The following is an 18,371-nucleotide window of genomic DNA, read 5'->3' on the forward strand; positions in this document are numbered from 1 at the left end:
AAGGTCTCTTTCACAAGGTGTTTTTGTTTTTTTTTTTTACAATTATAAACATAGTCTTTCTTACTCATAACTGAAAGTGCATTTTGCATAAAAAGCATATTTTAAAAGTTTTCTTTATATATTCTCAAATTTGAAAGATGAAATTTTTACTTTTTCTATCTTGTGTCTGTCTACTTTCAAGCATCTAAGAGTAAATCAAGATGAAAAAAAAAAGTATGAGATATACTGAATAAGGGTGAATGCTAAGCTATAGTTATGTATAACAGCTAATAAACATTTCGAAAAGATGTCACAAGCAGTTCTGAAAATTTTTTGTTATAGAAATGTATGTGCTTAGTCACTCAGTCGTGTCTGACTCTTTGTGACTACCTGGACTGTAGCCCGCCAGGTTCCTCTGTCTGTGGGATTCTCCAGGCAAGAATACTGGAGTGGGTAGCCATTCCTTTCTCCAGGGGATCTTCCCAGCCCAGGGATTGAACACAGGTCTCCTGCATTGCAGACGGAGTCTTTACTGTCTGAACCACCAGAGAAGCCCCAGAGAAATGTTGAGAAAAATAAAAACAGTCTACAAAATAATTCTAAATATTGAGAAACATCCTTCACGTATGGGCCTATCTGTATATGTAAGAAAAAGTCTGGAAATTCATCCCAAGTGTTAAATCTAACTTTTTTTCTTCTGGGTCTTGGGATTTCACTGGATGATTATTTTTGTTAACCTATTTGCATTTTCTAATTTTCTGACAAAGAAGATGTATTTTGGTCATAAAACAAAAGGATTTTTTTTTTTTCCTTTCTTTGGATTGTTTTCTTAAATGTTACAGAGAATGGAATTTGGGGTGGAGGGAAGGACCAATGCAAAATCTAGAATGATTGCAAATGAAACGGTCTCTAGATTGAACAAATTATGGGGGCAGGAGCTCAGTTGATATTGGATGGGGTTTTTGTTTGTTGGTTGGTGTTTGTGTGTGAGTGAGTTATTTTTTGCTGTGTGGTAAAAATGTAGTCATAGAAAAATAATTTGCAGTTGTTCTGAAAATGGAATTTTTCTCCTGTTACTTCTAGAGACTTTGAGAAATCAAGGTTTAGGCTGAAAGCAATTATGCCCTAGGCAGGAAGGACCAATACAAGGGAAGAAGGTGACAAAGATCTCTGCTCTTACAAGTACTGTTTTTCTTTCCTTGGTTAAATTTGCAGTCTCTTCTCCTCTTGTTGGGCTTCCCAGGTGGTACTAGTGGAAAAGAACCTACCTGCTAATATAGGAGTTTGATCCCTGGCTCAGGAAGATCCCTTGGAGGAGAGCAGGGCAACCCACTCCAGTATTCTTGCCTGGAGAATCCCATGCACAGAGGAGCCTGGTGGGCTAAACAGGGTCGTAGAGTCAGAGAGGACTGAAGCAACTTAGCATGCACACACTCTTCTTGTTTATCTTCTTTCCTTTAACAAGTACCTAGGGCACTTTTTCTGTGCTGATTAAATCATGGGAGAGAAAAGAAAATTCATCCCTGACCTAGGAGCTAACAATCTAGTTAGAAAACAAGGTACATTTTGGAAAAGTTAACTAAAAATATGGGGGCAGTATGCACTTAAGCATTAAATGGCTTAACAGAGAAGTCCTCCAGCAGTTCAAGGAGCGGTTGGTAACCCTTAGGGTCACAGTCTAGATCAGAACTGTTCAACTGAACTTTCTACAGTAAAGAAAATGTTCTGTGCTGATTAACACAGTAGCCACTAGCATCTGTAGTTACGGTGCAGCTGAAATGTGGCTGGTACAACTGAGAAAATGAATTTAAAAAATTTAATTTAAATAGCTACATAGGGGGACTTCCCTGGTGATCCAGTGGCTAAGACTCTGCATTCCCAATTCAGGGGGCCCGGGTTCAACCCCTAGTCAGGGACCTAGATTCTGCATGCCGCAACGAAGACTGAAGATCTGGCATGCCACAACTAAGACCTGGTACAGCCAAATACATAAATAAAGATTTAAAAATATAGCTACACATGGCTGATGATGACCACATTGAGGAGTGGCAGTCCGAGATCTAGAAGGTATCAATAGCGAAAGATATTAATAGTGATAGGATTTGTCTTATTACTTGAAGAAAGGGAAGGATTTGAGTAGCTGAGAATAAAGAAAAGCATTCTAGGAGAAGAAAAAGCATGATGAAGCTGTGCTTAATTCACCCTGAAAGTGTGAAAGTGTCCAGTGTTTGGATGGGGGATTGAGATGTTTTGCTATGCTGGGCAGACCACACAGCTAAGAATCAGGATTTGAAACTGCAGGTAATGGGAAGTCTTGATTATTTCTCATTAGTGGATAATAATAGCTCTTACCATATACCCGGCATTATATTGAGTGCCTTACATGGATTGTCTGATTTAATTCTTATAACAACTTTTTCAGGAGAATGAAGATTATTATTATTTTTTGAAGATTCATTTGATAGCACTGTAGAGGTAAGAGAAGTAATTATAATCTCGGAAGGATGACAAAAGTGCTTATGAAGGGACTTCCCTGGTGGTCCAGTGGTTAAGAACCTGCCTGCCAATTCAAGGGACATGGGTTCGATCCCTGGTCCGTGAACTAACATCCCACCTGCCATGGGGCTACTAAGCTCATGAGCCACAGCTACTGAAGTCCACACACCCTAGAGTCTGAGTTCCACAAGAGACACCACCTCAATGAGAAGCCCATGTGCCACAACTATAAAGTCTGCTTGTAGCAACAAAGACCCAGCACAGCAAAATAAATAAATAAATAAGTAAATAAATATAGTATTAATGGAGGTGAGGCTCAGATGGTTAAGAATCTGCCTGCAATGCAGGAGACCTGGGTTCAATCCTTAGGTTTGGAAGATCTCCTGGAGAAGGGAATGGCTACCCACTCAGGTTTTCCTGAGCTTCCCTGGTGGCTCAGACAGTAAAGAATCTGCCTGCAATGCAGGAGACCTGTGTTCAATTCCTGGGTTGGGAAGATCACCTGGAGGGGGACCCACTCTAGTATTCTTGTCTGAAGAGTCTCCATGGACAGAGGAGCCTCGTGGGCTACAGTCCATGGAGTCGCAGAGTCAGACATGATTGAGCAACCAAGCACAATGAAGGTGAAGGAAGTAGAAACTGAAAAGCCTCATTTTAGACATTAGGAAGTTAGACTCAATACAGAGCATGCAGAGAAAATGTGGAGGGTGAATGGAAAAGGGAGTGAGACAATCTGTATCCCTAGGGAAACTGACGAGGACACCTGGAAAGCACCAATAATTCTGGGGTGACTGAAGGCAGGTTACTTAGTGAAGGGATCTTGAGAAGTGCCGGGAGCCAGCTCATGAGATCCCACCCATGACAAGGTCATGAGGAGAAAACCTGACAGGCAGGGCGGATCAGGCTTTCAGGGATTCCGAAAAGCTGCCCCCGACGCTCACCTTAAAGATGATATCTGTCTTTCTGATGCTTGCTTCAATAGACTACCCCCTAATTTCTGTGACACAGGCAGAAGGCCTTCCCTGATCTCTCCCCAAATAAGAATAAATTTAAACTTTAATCAATGAGTTTCCTGGGTGGTGGTATTTTATGAGATTATCTAGGGTGAAAGGAGTGTTTTAATTTAAACTCCTTTGCTGGTATTTTAGTTTGTTTAGCAAATGTGTTTATGCTCTTGGTACTAATGTGCATGATTGCTTATAATACCCTAATCATAAAATAACATAAAGAACCTGATTATATAAAAGCCCTAATAGACATAGAGCATTTTTGAGAGGTGAAGGAGTCCTATTAGAAAACATAAGAAAAATTATTCTGAAGGTGGTTATTGGGTTGATGTTTGCTTGCTGTGTTTTGCTTGCTGTGTTTTGCTTTTAATGTGCTAAGGTTGTGCTGTGGAAACCATTGTTAACATAGTTACATCTAGAAAAATAAGAGCTTAGCCCTAGTGTGGTAACAATGAAACAGTTGTTGTTAGTCAGGAGTGCTAGGCAGGGGCTGCCTCACCAAAGTCGCAGAGTCAGTGTGTAGTAAACTTCTTAGATAAACTCAACTGACAACTTCTGCAGAAGGATTAATTTTTGTGTTAACGAGGTTATACTTCTACTCTGTACTGTTGCCCTATGAGACTGCTACCTTTCAGTTAAGGTCACCATAGAAACAGAAAATAGGTTTACACTCACCTGACTTGCATAAAATGTTAATAGGCCCCAAGGCCAGAAGATAATGTATAAGACCCTCATAAACTAAGAAGTATGCAGAAAACATCCTGGTTTCATGAAGAACAAGCTGATGTAATGTTAAACTATCTTCCCCTCAGAAATGTACTAACTTAGGGTATAAAAGCTACGGTAAAAAATAAAGCATTGCCAGACTCTGCTGCACACCCCCAGTCTGGTCACTCTCTCTTTCTCTCTCTCTCTCCCTCCCTCGCAGACTTGGTCCTATCAAGGCTGGTCTCACGTGTCTTCTCTTGCCGACGCCGTTCATCCTGAGGGTACCCCCGGACCCTGACAAAGCTGGACCCCGGCAGAGAAGGATACAGGTGGCAATGGAAACAGGTCAATGGAGTCAAGGAATCTGATGGAGGAAAGGTTTTCAAGAACCCTAGAGGTAAGTTAACGGCTTCCCAGGTGGTGCAGTGTAAAGTATCTGCCTGCCAATGCAGGAGATGCAAGAGACATGGATTCAGTCCCTGGTCAGGAAGTTCCCTGGGGTAGGTAATGGCAACCCACTTCAGTATTCTTGCCTGGGAAACCCCATGGCCAGAGGACCCTGGTGGGTTGCAGTCCATGGGGTTGCAAGGAGTTGGACACGACTGGGCAATTGAGCACGCACACACACACACACACACACACACACACACACACACACACACACACACACACGAGGTAAGTTAAAGATGAAGATGGTGAGGTGGCATAGGAACATGGGAAAGTAACGGTAATGCTGACAAAAAATGAAGAGTCAAGAGGAGGAGAGTCAGTTTTGGAAGGGAAATATGGATTCCGTTTTTGACATGTTTGGTGGAGGTAACGAGTTCCCTGGATGATGATGTCTTGCTAGTTGGGGGGAATGTGAAGCTAGTTTATGAGAACAGATCAGGACAATTTTAATTTTAATGTGCTCTCACAAGACAGCAGGTAGAGAGAAAACAAGGTTGAGAACAGAACCTGGGGCAAACGCCCATCTATATAGGTGACTAAATGAGAAAGAAGAGCCAGTAGGGAGAAGGGGCAACTGAACCATACCATGGCAATGCCCTGGAGATCAAGGAAGGACTTTAATGGTGATGGTGAGTCATAATTTTCATGTGTTGCAGTGAGATCAAAGGAAACAAGAGTGAGAAAAGGATGACTGAGCTTATCAAGGTGATCCTTGGAGAAACAGGAGGAACACATGTAGAGGATTTGTTTGGGCAGTTTGACCTTGAAAGACTTTCCTCAGAAAGAACTGAGGAAAAGGGAAACAGATTGAGAAGGCGTAAATGAAGGTTCCCCCTACATTACCAGGTCAGGTGACAGCTTAGGAAGGGAGAAGGGACTCTGCTTCGTTCTGATACTTGACAACAGTTCACAAAATGGATGGTATCAGTAGACGTATTTTCAGGAGAGGATTCTCAGTGAAGCAGAACTCAGGGTCACCTGCCAAGAAAGAGAGAAAGGAAAATGGGCAAGGGAGGGAAGAGAAAGGAGGTATGTAACAGCCACAGTTGGGGCTGCCCTGAGAATCACCGAGAAATAAAGGATTGGGTGCAAGATCAACATGATTCTCTGACTAAACTGGCCTCTCTTGATTTATTCCTGGGAACTGACATCAATAGTAACAACCACCACCATTCATCATGTGGTTATCATGTGCTGCTTTCTGGGTGTTTTCATAAATTGTCTCACTTAACTTTCCTAACAATGGAGTTAAGTATTATTAATCCTAATTACTTTCAAATTATAAAAAAAGGAAATTGAGGCTCAATGAGATTTTACCTAAATTAAAAAAAGAAGATAGCACACCATGTCTCCAGGCACTGTTTCCAGAACAGAAAACACAAGCAAGGGTCTGCCTTATTGGAAATTTATTGAAGAGCTACAGACAGAAAAGTAAACGAATAAAACTAGGAAAAGGTCTTTTTTATTTCATTTCGCATTCTTTACTTGAGAACCAATGGAATACAAATTATTCCCCAACATCAGTACTAAAAATAAAAGCACGCTGTGAGCATTTTTCCCTTCTACAACTGGAACAATTCCGGGAATCGGTATTTATTAGTTGATTGTCTGAATTAAAAGTTTCCAACTCTCAAAGAGTTTAATTTTCAGATTAAATAAATTATTATGTCACCTAATCTTCGGAATAACATTTTAAGTTGTTAAAATGCTGCTGCTTTTGCTAAAATAATATACTAAATAAAAATGAAAAAGAATAAGCCATTCAATACGAATAAAGGCTCACCTATGTAAAAAAAATAAATAATTGAATCAGATTATTTCAGATTTTAATAATGGTGCGCAAAGAATAAAACTGATAATACAATTGGTATTACAATAAATGACGTAGCAATGGAGGGAGTGCTGGCGGGTAGAGAATACAGTAGTGCAGTCTGGGGAGGGCCCTCAGTGGGACAAGGGAGCTAATTTTAGGATGAGAAGGTAGAAGAGTTTTCCAGGCCAAAGAAAATGCAAGTACAGAGGCCCCGAGGCAAGAAGCAGCTTGGCTCGTCCTCAGCTGCAGCTCAGTCAGCGAGTAGGTATAGGCCAAGGTTGGAGGCACCATCGCCAAGTCAGGGAAGGATTTACGCAAAGGGGTAACTCCAATCTATTCAATGGAAAAAGGCGCCGAAGAGGCAGGGGCCAGATTCCCCCAACCTCCGACTCGAGTTTCCTCTCCGCGAAGCTACACGTCTTACACGCGGGGTGAAGCAACCGGTCAGGAGAGGCTCCAGGCCCCAGGGCCAAAGGGGCGAGGCCTGCGGGGGGAGTGGGGGGCGAGGCGTGTGACCTCCTAGTGTCGCAAGAGTCGAGGGAGCACCGCGCACTGCGCCGGACCACCAGGCACCCGCCTCTCCAGCCCCACAACCACCGCCGCCTTTCATTCTCGTTAGAGACCCTCGCCCGTAGCACCTCCCACCCCGTCCGGCCTGGCTGGATTCCAACCCCCCCCCCCCCCCCGGGGCGGCGAATCCGTCGTCCAAAACTTCGGAACGACCGTACCCCCTTGAGTGATGGGGAGGTGAAATAATACAAGGCTAGGGCGAAGTCCTACAGGAAACAGATCTCTTTATTTCTGCCCTGTTTTCCCTCATGGCTTCCCCAAAACGCCTAGCTTCCCGGGATGCTCTCCAAGTCACCCCCTCCAACAACGAGTCTATTGGTTTGGCCCTTAGTCCCGGATTGGCTGAAGGGTTACGCCTCGGCCAGGGATTGGAGGACGTTGGGTCCTTACATGTTCCCGGCGCCCATTGGTTCGTTTTCCCCGTTTCTGGGCGGAGTTGTTAGGACCGGTTTCCGCCCACTTGTTTACGGAGCGCGTAGTTGTAGCGCTCTCGGAGCTCTGGGGCTGTCTCTAAAGTTCCCAATTTAGCTCTTTGGACCAATTAGGCGCTGGCCCCACCCTCTCCCGCTCCCTCGCACGCCTCCCGCGTGGTACGGCCCACACCTTTAGAGCGGCGGCGCGAGCGGATGTGTTCCTCTGCTCGCGCTCGCCGGGCTGACCCCCCTCGACGGTGCGCTTGGTACGGCCCGCGCCGCCTCCTTCTCTAGCTGGGGTGGTTGCCCCCCTCGGGTCGGTGGCGCTTGGTGCCGCCCGGGAGAACCAGGTCATCGGTCCGTTCCCGTGAAAACAAAAACAATCGGCGGCGCCGCGGCCGGGAGCCGAACGCTGCGAGCGGGGAAGCTGAGGTGCAGGGCCGGGTGGGACCAGCGAGCGAGAGCAGTGGCTACGCGCCGGGGCCGGGGCGCTATGGGGCAGGCGGGCGCGGGCTTCTCGAGGCTCCTCTGGCGCCGGGGCTAGCGCCTCCGCCGCCTTGGCCTCTTGCGCCGCCCGCCTGGGGGACGAGGAGCAGGACGCGGCCTCGGCCGGGCCCGGGCCGAACGGCTGCGGACACTCGGGACCCGGGGAGCCGACCACCGCCACCGCCGCCTCCGGGATGGATCAGTGCGTGACGGTGGAGCGCGAGCTGGAGAAGGTGCTGCACAAGTTCTCGGGCTATGGGCAACTGTGCGAGCGCGGCCTGGAGGAGCTCATCGACTACACGGGCGGCCTCAAGCACGAGATCCTGCAGAGCCACGGTAAGGCGGCCCGGGTGGTCGCGCGGGAACGGGCCCACCCACCCCGAGCCCCTCGGGCCCAGGCGGGCCAGGAGGGTGCCTCCGGGCGGCCAGACCGGCCTTCCCCCGGGCGCCGAGATCCCCAGGCCCCTGTGACTTTTCCTCCTCTCCCCCCGATCTGTCTCGAACCTACCCCGACCTGGTTGTTAATTAAAAGTGAGCGCGAACCCATCTGGAAACCAATTCTGGAGCCACGGGTTTCATCCAGGGTTGAACCCGGGAGCCGGGCCGACTCGTCGCACCTGCAAACTGCTTCCCTCCTGGGGTGGGCGCCCCTAGTTAATTGCCTTGGGCCCGAGGATCCGGGCGAAGAGAGGGTCAGTGCAGAGAACCCCACCCCTCCTCCTCCTCGCCCCAAACATTTAGCCAGGGACTGACTTTCCTCGTTTTTCTTCATTTTTTTAAAATTAGAAACTCGCATGTTATTCTTAGCTGTGAGTTAACAAAACAACCGCTGCTTCAACTCCCTAATTTGACTCTCTGTAGAAGAAGCCTGCCTTTCAACTCCGCAGCGGCACTGATGTGATTCCTAAGAAACTAGCTAAATCAAACTGTTAAGCTCTCCCAGTTGCAGCCTGCGATGAGACGGGAGGCAACCTCCCCAGAAACCCATTGTGGAGCAAGTTGTTTGTTGGTGCGTTACCTGGTCAAGTTTTTACTTGTTTTCCTTTCAGAAGGCAGGTTTTCAATAGGTGTTTCTTCTCTATTATTATAGCCCTAGGCCCTGGGGGAAGATACTTAGCTGCAGTTAACTTGTGGAAGCTGGGTGGGATTCTTTGGTTTTGGGTTATTTAAATAACATAAAAAGTCTGGTATTCTTTAGGTTAAAATATCCGTAGTGATGATTCCTTCTGAGCAACAAATAATGGACTTCATGGAATGGATTATGTTGGGGAGTTTGGGGGCCCTGCTCAACTCAGAGGTTGAACAGAAATTTTTGATAAGGAAGGTTTGGTAGCTGGGGTCACATGTGGACCCTGGAGCAAGTGTGGTTGAGGACAGTGGCGCTGGCTGAACTTCTGTCCACTTCTTCCTTCCTGTACACTTTTCTTTCCCAGACTGCTTTCAGCCGAGAGTTAGGGCTCATCCATGGTGCCTGGGTGCGTGCTCAGTCATGTCTGAGTCTGTGCCTCCATGGACTGTAGCCCACCAGTCTCCTTTGTCCATGGAGAACTTTCCAGGCAAGAGTAATGGAGTCGGTTGCGATTTCCTCCTCTGGGGAATCTTTCCGGCCCAGGGATTGAACTCGCGTCTCCTGCACTGGCAGGTGGATTCTTTACCACTGAGCCACCTGGGAAGCCCCAGCCATGGTGAGGGAGTCTTATAACAGCATCTCATCCTGGACACGGCAGTCACTGTGAACTCCAGGAAAAAATCAAACCCGATGACCATAGCGGGGTTACTGCTGTTGATACTGCTAAGTCACTTCAGTCATGTCCGACTCTGTGCTACCCCATCCCTGGGATTCTCCAGGCAAGAACACTGGAGTGGGTTGCCATTTCCTTCTCTGATAGTGGGGTTAGGACTTGAAATATGAATATGGAAAAATGAGCAGGCCTAGACGGCTGCTTGCAAGGGGGAGGTAGGTGTGGGGTAGGATGGGACTCCTGGGGAGGCTCTGGTGAACTTGGTTAGGGACAAGTGAGAAACTGAAGAACCAATGAAGATAGTCAGGGGCATCATGTTTCCTGTTGGCTGAAGATGCGTTGATGGAGTTTGGGAGCAACTTAAGGTTTAAGATGGTGTCCTGGTGTCCTTCTATAAAGGAGAGTGCAGGAGATCATTAGGTTGCACAGAGGAAAGACAGTAGGGTCTAACCATAGCCTTGAACTCCCCTTGAAGAGTGGAGGTCCTGGAGGTGCCAGCAGAAACAGAAAGGACAGGCTTAGAGAGGTTGGTCAGCTGGTGTTTGGCTATTGGGAGTCAGTGACCCTGTTTGCAAGCAGTTTCATAGAATTGTTATACTAGATGCCTAGGAGTTAAGAAAAATAATACAGATTGAGGTGAGGGTGGCTGCTTAAGTAAGGGGGCTGAAGGTGTGCCCCCTCCGCCCCTTATCTGGAGACAATCTTTTTGTATCCTTAAAGACTGAAAAGGGACTTCCCAGGTGGTGCTAGTGGCTTCTGCCAGCCATTGCAGAGGACAGAAGAGCCGCAAGTTCGATCTCCAAGCCAGGAAGATCCCCTGGAGGAGGGTATGGCAACCCACTCCAGTATTCTTGACTGGAGAATCCAAGGAGCTTGGTGGGCTAAAGTCCATAGGGTCCCAAGGATTGGACATGCTTCACATGCAAAGACTGAAAAAGGTAGGAGTAGCTGAAGGGTGTAGACTTGGAGAGGTGGAAGGAATGATTTCATTTTTAGGGAACAGGTTGAATGTTAAGGGCTTGCAGAGTTAGAGAGAGAAGATAGAAACTATTAAAAAAATTTCCTTTCTTCCATGAGAGAGAGAGTGTATTAACTGAAGGCAAATGTGATTTGAACTTTGTTTTAGGGGGTTTGGGGCCCATTCCAGATGGATAAAATAATTTTGAGAACTTGCTGAAGCAGGAATGTGTTTTAGACCTCTTTGCTTGGGACATTTCGAGGAACTTATGGTCAGAGGGGTATTAGCTACAGAGTTTGCTGTGTTGTTCAAACAGTCTGATGTGAATTATGGCGTTCCTGCCTATTTTTTACCTTCTTGTCTAACAAATTGCAGTTTTATATTGATAATCTCTTTGATTTTTTTAATTCTTTAAGAATAGGATTAAGAGACTAAGGAATTCTCCAGGCAGGAATACTGGAGTGCGTTGCCATGCCCTTCTCCAGAGGATCTTCTAGACCCAGGGATCGAACCCTGGTCTCCTGCATTGCAGGCAGATTCTTTACTGTCTGAGCCACCAGGAAAGCTCCTAAGACACTAAAGGCAGCAATAAAACATGAAAGAAAAATAAATACCACAAGTACTAGGTCTAGTTTTCAAAATAAAATCTTCTTTCTTATGATATTCTATTGTATGATGATAACAGATATCATGCCTTGGTGTCTGGGAGATGGTATTTTTCAAAGCAGATGATTTCTAAAGTTCTCTGCAGACAATGTGGGTATTACACTGAATCTTAAGTATACCCCTCTTAAAGCTATATGGACTGAACTCCATATAGTTCCATATTGGAACTCCATTTTCAAGTTTAAAGGAAGTTTTCAAAGCTCTGAATATGCCTGTCTGGGCAAGTGATCTGGTGGTTTCTCATGACCTGGTGGAGGGGCTCCAGTTGGCACCCTCTATAATTAGGTTTATTATAATAAGCTCATTCTTTGGGTTCATTTGTGGTGATATTCTTGTAAGAATGTGATACGAATAAAGTAGAATCTTGAGGACTGTACAGATCCCCCAACATTGTCACACTGTTGGTGAGTGACTGCCTGATTCAGTAGTGTTCTTTAGTGAGGGCCAGGGGATCAGGTCAGTTTTTGAGGCTGAATTACATTTTCTCATGTTTAAATTTCTCTTTTCTAAAGTTGTGAGCAGACAGCTATACCACGTGAGGATGGTTAGGATGGCTTGTGGTAGAAACTGATCAACCATCAAAGGAAACCCATTGACAACCGTGGTCCACTCGCACCACCCTTGTTCCAGATAGTGATGTGCACTCTACCCAAAGGGGGCTTGCTTGATCTCCCCTAAGATCTCGCTCATCTGCTCTAAACTGCCCCACATGGCATTTCCCTAACTGAGGGAAGAGGAGAGCGCTGTTGCCATTTAGTCATCTTTCCAGTGAGAGTTTCCCTGTGAGCGTGAAGTTTGCTCCTAAAGATTTAATACAGTTGATGCTGTTGGTGATTGTTCTCACTCTGCCCTTGATCTCATTTGGGTGATGCCCTGGTTCTTCTCAAACTTCACTCACACATGCACACTTTTTTTTTTCAGATAGATTCACAGTTTCACTTCAGTAGATTTATCCTCATTCTGGGCAATAATTGTGAAGTCATAGATGTGGTATGTTAGGTATAATCAACCTTATATTAAATATGTTAAAATACTTCACATACAACTAAAGTCACCATTCACATCATTGGTAGGGAACCGCACTTTGGACAGCCCTTGATTAACAGATAAGTGGTATTAGATACATTTTGGTGATTTGCCTTGTGGTTATTTATTGTTAACTTTTGGGGGAGGGCAAGTGTATTTATATTTTGTTAATCATTAGCACTTCTGTGGTGGAAAGGAGAACATAAAAGAACCATAAATGATGTATTGCTGATATTCTAAATTCATGTTTGGTGATAGAAAATTAGGCTGGGTACAGTTACAACTAGGTAACTGTTTTATTACATGTATATAGTATACTTGAAAAAAATTACAGTGTTTGTAAGTGTAAAGGATGTACAGTATTTAATGGAATTGTTATTTGGGGGTTGTCATTAAAGGGAGTTTGAATATGGTTTCTGAAAGTGATTGTCAAGGAATTTTCTAAATTTAAAATTGTATTTCTTTTGAGTAGATAATACATTTAAATGGTATAAATTCAAATAATGAAAAGGATATCCTGTAAAAAAAAAAAATCTCCCTCTCAGTCCTTCTTATTCTCAGACCACCTAGTTATCCATCTTGCAGCCAAAGATTTGGCTGTTTCCAGAAAAAATTTTAAGAAGATTCAGGGAAATGATAATTTATCACTGTTTATTTTTTCTCTAAGGCATTGGACATGTAGTTCTACATACTGTGATTTAGGCTTAGCATTGTATTATCACAATTTGCAAGTTGGTAGAGATTGTTTCATTTGTGGGTACAGTTAATATATATTATCAGCTAAAACTCTGTGTGTTTCTGTGTGGTCTAACACTTAGAGTATGATCTTCTACCTTTATCTCTTTGGTGAATCAAAGAATTTAATTACTAATTGCAGAATTGCCTCTTTTTTTGTTTTTTTTAATTTGAGAGTGATAAGTGAGAAGTAAGCAATTAAACATGAAAGAAAAAACAAATTAGATGGTCACATTTTAAACTAATTTTTGTGATGTAATATTGGGTCAGTAGACAAAAAAACCAGAGGTCCAGGGTTACATGTTAGGTATAACTAACTTTACATTCTAGAATTTGAATTGTATGTATTACATATATATATTGAAAAGTAGGTTTATTTATATATGCAGATTCTCTGCTTTTCACTGTCTACCAGTGTTGAGTGTCTGTGTTGAACTAATTGTAAAAGGATCAGGGTTTGGTGGACTAATGGTTTGTCTTACTTAGTCATCCTTGTTCTTTGGTGTACTTTGAGTAGGCTGCATAGCTTGGTGTCCCCCATTTGTTAACTAAACTTTTTGCTAAGTACAAGACACTCTTGAAAGCATAAACTGTTCAAGTTTTGAATAAAATTTGGTATCTGCATTTAGCATCTAATCTGGAAAGTAGCAAGATAAGTAGGTCAAAAAAGTTTGTATGAATTAACAATAGCCATTGTTTAAAAACTCAAAGAAGAGAATAGACCAGTCACCGATCTACTTGTGCTGTTTTATAGATGGTGAGAAGCATAATAATAATAGGCTAGCGTTGGTGTTTCCAGTTGGGTTTAGAAGCAGATTTAACTTTGTCAGCCATTCCTTTCCAGGCTCATTTAGGAGCTAACTCTGTCATTTGGCACCTTACTCATTCAGACTGCTGTATCACTCAGGATCCTTTTGGTTGCAGGTGGCAGAATGGTTTTAATTAAAATGGAATTTGTTGACTTCATAACTAAAAAGGCTGAGGTTAGGCCAGCGGCTCCCGGGGCACAGAGGGTGTCATGAGGACTGATTTTGTTCTCTTCCTGTCTCGGCTATGCTTTCCTCTACGGTTGGCTTCATCCACAGCAGAGCTTTTTCCACGTGGAAGCAAAGATGGCCCGTGGACTTGTGTCATTCTTATACTGCTTGTAATCCCAGGGACAGGAACATGCCTGTTGTCTGTTTTTATTGTCCTAGTTCAGATCAATTACGGGCTGCTGGGTGGAGTCCATTAGCCACCTTGGTCTGTGCTTCCCCAGTGTCAGATTCATGACCATGGGACCCGCTGTTGCTCAAAGAAAGGAGAGCGTTCTAGAAAAGAAGACTTGCGCCAGACAGAAGTGATAGATGCCCACTATAGCTGAGCCAGCTGCAAGTTATGTCGATAACAGTATTCTTTGAGATGGTTTCTTGATTAGCCCAATCTTTATTTCTCAGCTTTCGCCTTGACTTCTAAACTGTAACATTCAGATAATTCAAACCCTGAGTTGCTGGTATGACTTCATGTGTAGACTCTGGGACTACAGCTTGATTCATGTTACCTTTGGGAACTTACTTGAAATTACTTTAATGCTTGGTATAATAAAATCATTTTCCTAAGGTTATCTTATCTCCTGAGTAGTTTCTAATTCTGGTAATAACCTCGGTAAGGGGGAAACTTGCCAGCACTTCTGTGATACTATCTTACTAGAGTTAATAGAGAAATTTCCGTTGTTTTCATGTTGTAGTCACTTGGTAGTTAGCATAGTGAAAGTGGTGTTTTAGGCAGACTGCTGTTCATTTGGGATATTGAAACTTACTTGTTTTTATTTGGGGCCCTGCTTCATCACCTGTAAAATCTTTGAAAATGACCCCAAGAGGCAGTTGTGGGGAGACCTGAGGAGTCCTGGCCGTAAGCTATGTACTTGGAGACCTGTGCACGGAGGTACTCCATGTCACTCCCCAAAGTTGAATGCTGGGGAGGTGATAACTCTCCACGGGGCATTTCTTCTGGCCTTCTTAGATTACGTGCTAGTCTAACGGCTCAGAGAGCAAGAGACTAGAATCTCTGGCAGCACTTGAGGCTTTTAGAAATAAGCTTCCACTCTGTTTGGGTTTAGTGATCGTATGGCTGAGCTCAAAGTGGTTCTTTGGGAACACTGGGAAATTCATACGGCTTCTCTTGCCAAGGCTTTCTCCACCTAGGAGGCCTGGGGCACAGTATGTTCTCTTTGATGAGTTTGCTGTATCTGTTCAATCCATATAGATTTAATATCTTATTATTGGTCCGCGAAGATGTTTGGGAGGAGATAAAGAGAGACTTTTTAAAAAAGAAGCATGGTATGCATGGCCTCAGTCCACCAGGAAGGTAGAGGCTCGTTGAGGAGACAAGATGTGTCTGTGCTTGTGGAGAAAAACATAAAGTTTTGTCCTTGAGCTCAGGAGATCTGGATTTGAGTCCTTGTTCTATCACTTCACTGCCTCTGTGTGTGTGTGCGTGCACGTGTGCACATCTGTGCATAGTTGCATCCAGCTCATTGCCACCCTATGGACTGCAGCCTATCAGGCTCCTCTGTCCATGGGATTCTCTAGCCAAGAGTACTGGAGTGGGTTGCCGTTTCCTTCTCCAGGGATCTTGCTGACCCAGGGATGGAACCCGCGTCTCTTGTGTCTCCTGCATTGGCAAGTGGATTCTTTACCACCAGCAGCACCTGGAAAGCCCTCACTGCTTCTACAATCTCACTTAACCTCTTTCCTCCTCAGTAGACTGATAGGTTATGTCATGGGTTGTGGAAATTAGATAGTATGAGGGCTTTGAACTCTGTAAAACAAGGTTTACTTATTATTTTTAAGGTCTGTACCTTTAAGCAGTGTCTTAATTGAGACACTGGATTTAGATATCTTTATTACTGGTGTATGTTAACTACCATTATGTCCAGCGGTCTGCTTAACACTGTAAGGAATATTCAAAAAGTATTACATAACAGTGTTTAAGGAACTTTATTTGGATAATGAGGCCAGAGTTTTACAATTGAGAGGGAAAAAATCATGGCCGTGGAATAGTCCACAGCATAATATCAAAGGGCTTCCCTGGTGGCTCAGATAGTAAAGAATCTGCCTGCAATGCGGGAGACCTGGGTTTGATCCCTGAGTTGGGAAGATCCCCTGAAAGAGGGTATGGCAACCCACTCCAGTATTCTTGCCTGGAGAATCCCCATGGACAGGAGCCTGGGGTTGCAAAGAGTTGGACATGACTGAGTGACTAAGCACACAGCCCAGTTAATATTATTAGATAATAGTGCTTCTGATTGGTGTAAATGCTGTCAGTTTAGAAGAATGGGAAGAGAAGGAGCCCTTAGAACGAACTGCTTAGGGTGGGCTGTTTCAGTTCCACTGTAGAGCACTTGGTCGGTAGTTACTCATCCCCAGTTATATGTGAAACTGGGCTCAATCTTGTGGGAGTTACAGAGGACAGGCAGTCATCCTTATGCTCTGAGCACATTCTGAGTAGTTGGGGAGGTGAGCCCGGTATGTTTTTATAGTGTGAGGCCGTGTATACGGTAAATGCTGATTGAAGGATACCAACGACAGGGTGGGATTTGAGACAGGGACAGGCTCTTCTGACCTGTGGGCAGTTTCAGTAACAGAGACTGAGTGAGGAGAGGAGGAAGATAGATGGGGTGCTAGGAGAGGAGGTCGGCAAGAACAAGGATGCAGAGGAGTGAGAGTACAAGAGGCATCCTGGGAACAGGGATCAGAGTGGGGAGGTAGGAAATAGAAGGATGAAAATTAAGTTGGACTCAGGTTTTGTAGAGTCAGGGCTGTCAGGGAAGGTGGTAAACTGAGAAGATACTGAAAGACTTGGGTTGGAGGTGGTGAACAGGGAAAGGTCAGGGACATGATCTGAGACTGGTTAGCATTTTGGGTGATTGGAGTTGGGAGTGAAGTTTGACTAGAGGCAAGAAGACGAGTTAAGGTCCCTTGTCAATGTGCGACTGATGAAATAGGGGCCTATTCACTACCTGGGGTAGTGGTAGAGATGTAGAGACCCAGGCGTGGAGTCTCCTGAGGGAAGAAATTACCAGGACTTGGTGCAGAATAGGAGAGAAGGGCTGGAAAAATCAAAGGTTCATCTAGGGTTCTGAGTATAAATGACAGACAATTATAGAACCAGGAAGGAAATGGGAAGTTCAGGAGAGGGGAAGGTAGAAATTTGGGTTTGATTTTTAAATAAGAAATCCACATTCAAATGCTATAAGAAGCCCTCTCTGGTTCACCATTCATATCAGAGATAAATAGATGTCTCGATTAATTCTCTATATTTCGAATTTGAAGGAAGTGAACAGGCTCTCTCAAAATATCTTGTTGTATTAGTTATATCTTGTTAGTATTTGTCACTAAGTTGTGTCTGACTCTTTGCAGCCCCATGGACTGTAGTCCGCCAGGCTCCTCTGTCCATGGGATTCTCCAGGCAGGAATACTGGAGTGGTTGCCATTTTCTTCTCCAGGGGATCTTTCCGACCCAGGGATCGAACCCGAGTCTCCTGCATTGGCAGGCGGGTTCTTTACCACTGAGCCGCCTGGGAAGCCCCTAAAAATATCTAGCAGACATTTAGAAACTTGTTCCTACATCTTCCCTCTCCTCTTCTCTGGCCAGGTCTTACCTCACAGACTACTGTGGAGCCCCCGTTTCTTCCCTGTGCCCATCACACTGGTCTGGCTCTCTGCTCCAGGAGGGGGCTGTTAGTCTGTGCCATGTCAGTTAGCTCTTAAAGATAAACTGAGGTGATTTGTTTTCTCTTGTGTTTGGACTTGCAGCCCCCTCGGCTGTGATTTGGTGCAGTGGATCCGAATACCCATCTGTGAATCTGCCTTTGGGGTGGACGAACAAATGCTATACTTCCCTTTACTATATACATTTGCCAGCTGTTAATATACCAAAAAGTTTATTTTGTTTTCAGGGTGTACTTCCTCTAGGGGAAAAAAAAAAGAGAGTGTTTTCTATTTGTGCCTTTTCCTGCTTCCTCTGAGTGTATCTCTGTTGAGTGGTTACTGAGTCCTAAGTGCCGAGGTAGCTCATGAGAAGCCCAGAACCTCAGTAGGCGACAGTTTGGCTTGCTACTCGGGCTTCCCTGGTGGCTCAGACTGGAAAGAATCTGCCTGCAATGCAGGAGACCCGGATTCAATCGCTGGGTTGGGAAGATCCTCTGGAGAAGGAAATGGCTGCCTACCCCAGTATTCTTGCCTGGAGAATTCCATGGACAGAGGAGCCTGTTGGGCTACAGTCCTTGAGGTCACAAAGAGTCAGACACAGCTGAGCAACTGACACTAACTATGGTTTGCT

At 44.7% G+C, this 18,371-nt stretch overlaps 1 protein-coding gene across 1 annotated transcript in view; it reads left to right on the top strand.

Annotated features, from left to right (window-relative positions):
- The first annotated feature begins 7,627 nt into the window (after window positions 1-7,627).
- The window catches only part of RMND5A (required for meiotic nuclear division 5 homolog A), a 61,905-nt gene continuing 51,161 nt past the window's right edge, over window positions 7,628-18,371 (top strand). Inside the window, exon 1 of the mRNA XM_065929161.1 lies at window positions 7,628-8,258. Coding sequence (XP_065785233.1) covers window positions 8,117-8,258 — 142 coding nt within the window. The 5' untranslated portion in view covers window positions 7,628-8,116. The remainder of the gene's footprint in view (window positions 8,259-18,371) is intronic.

The sequence above is a fragment of the Muntiacus reevesi genome, chromosome 3, assembly GCF_963930625.1.
Source record: "Muntiacus reevesi chromosome 3, mMunRee1.1, whole genome shotgun sequence".
Taxonomy (NCBI): Eukaryota; Metazoa; Chordata; class Mammalia; order Artiodactyla; family Cervidae; genus Muntiacus; species Muntiacus reevesi.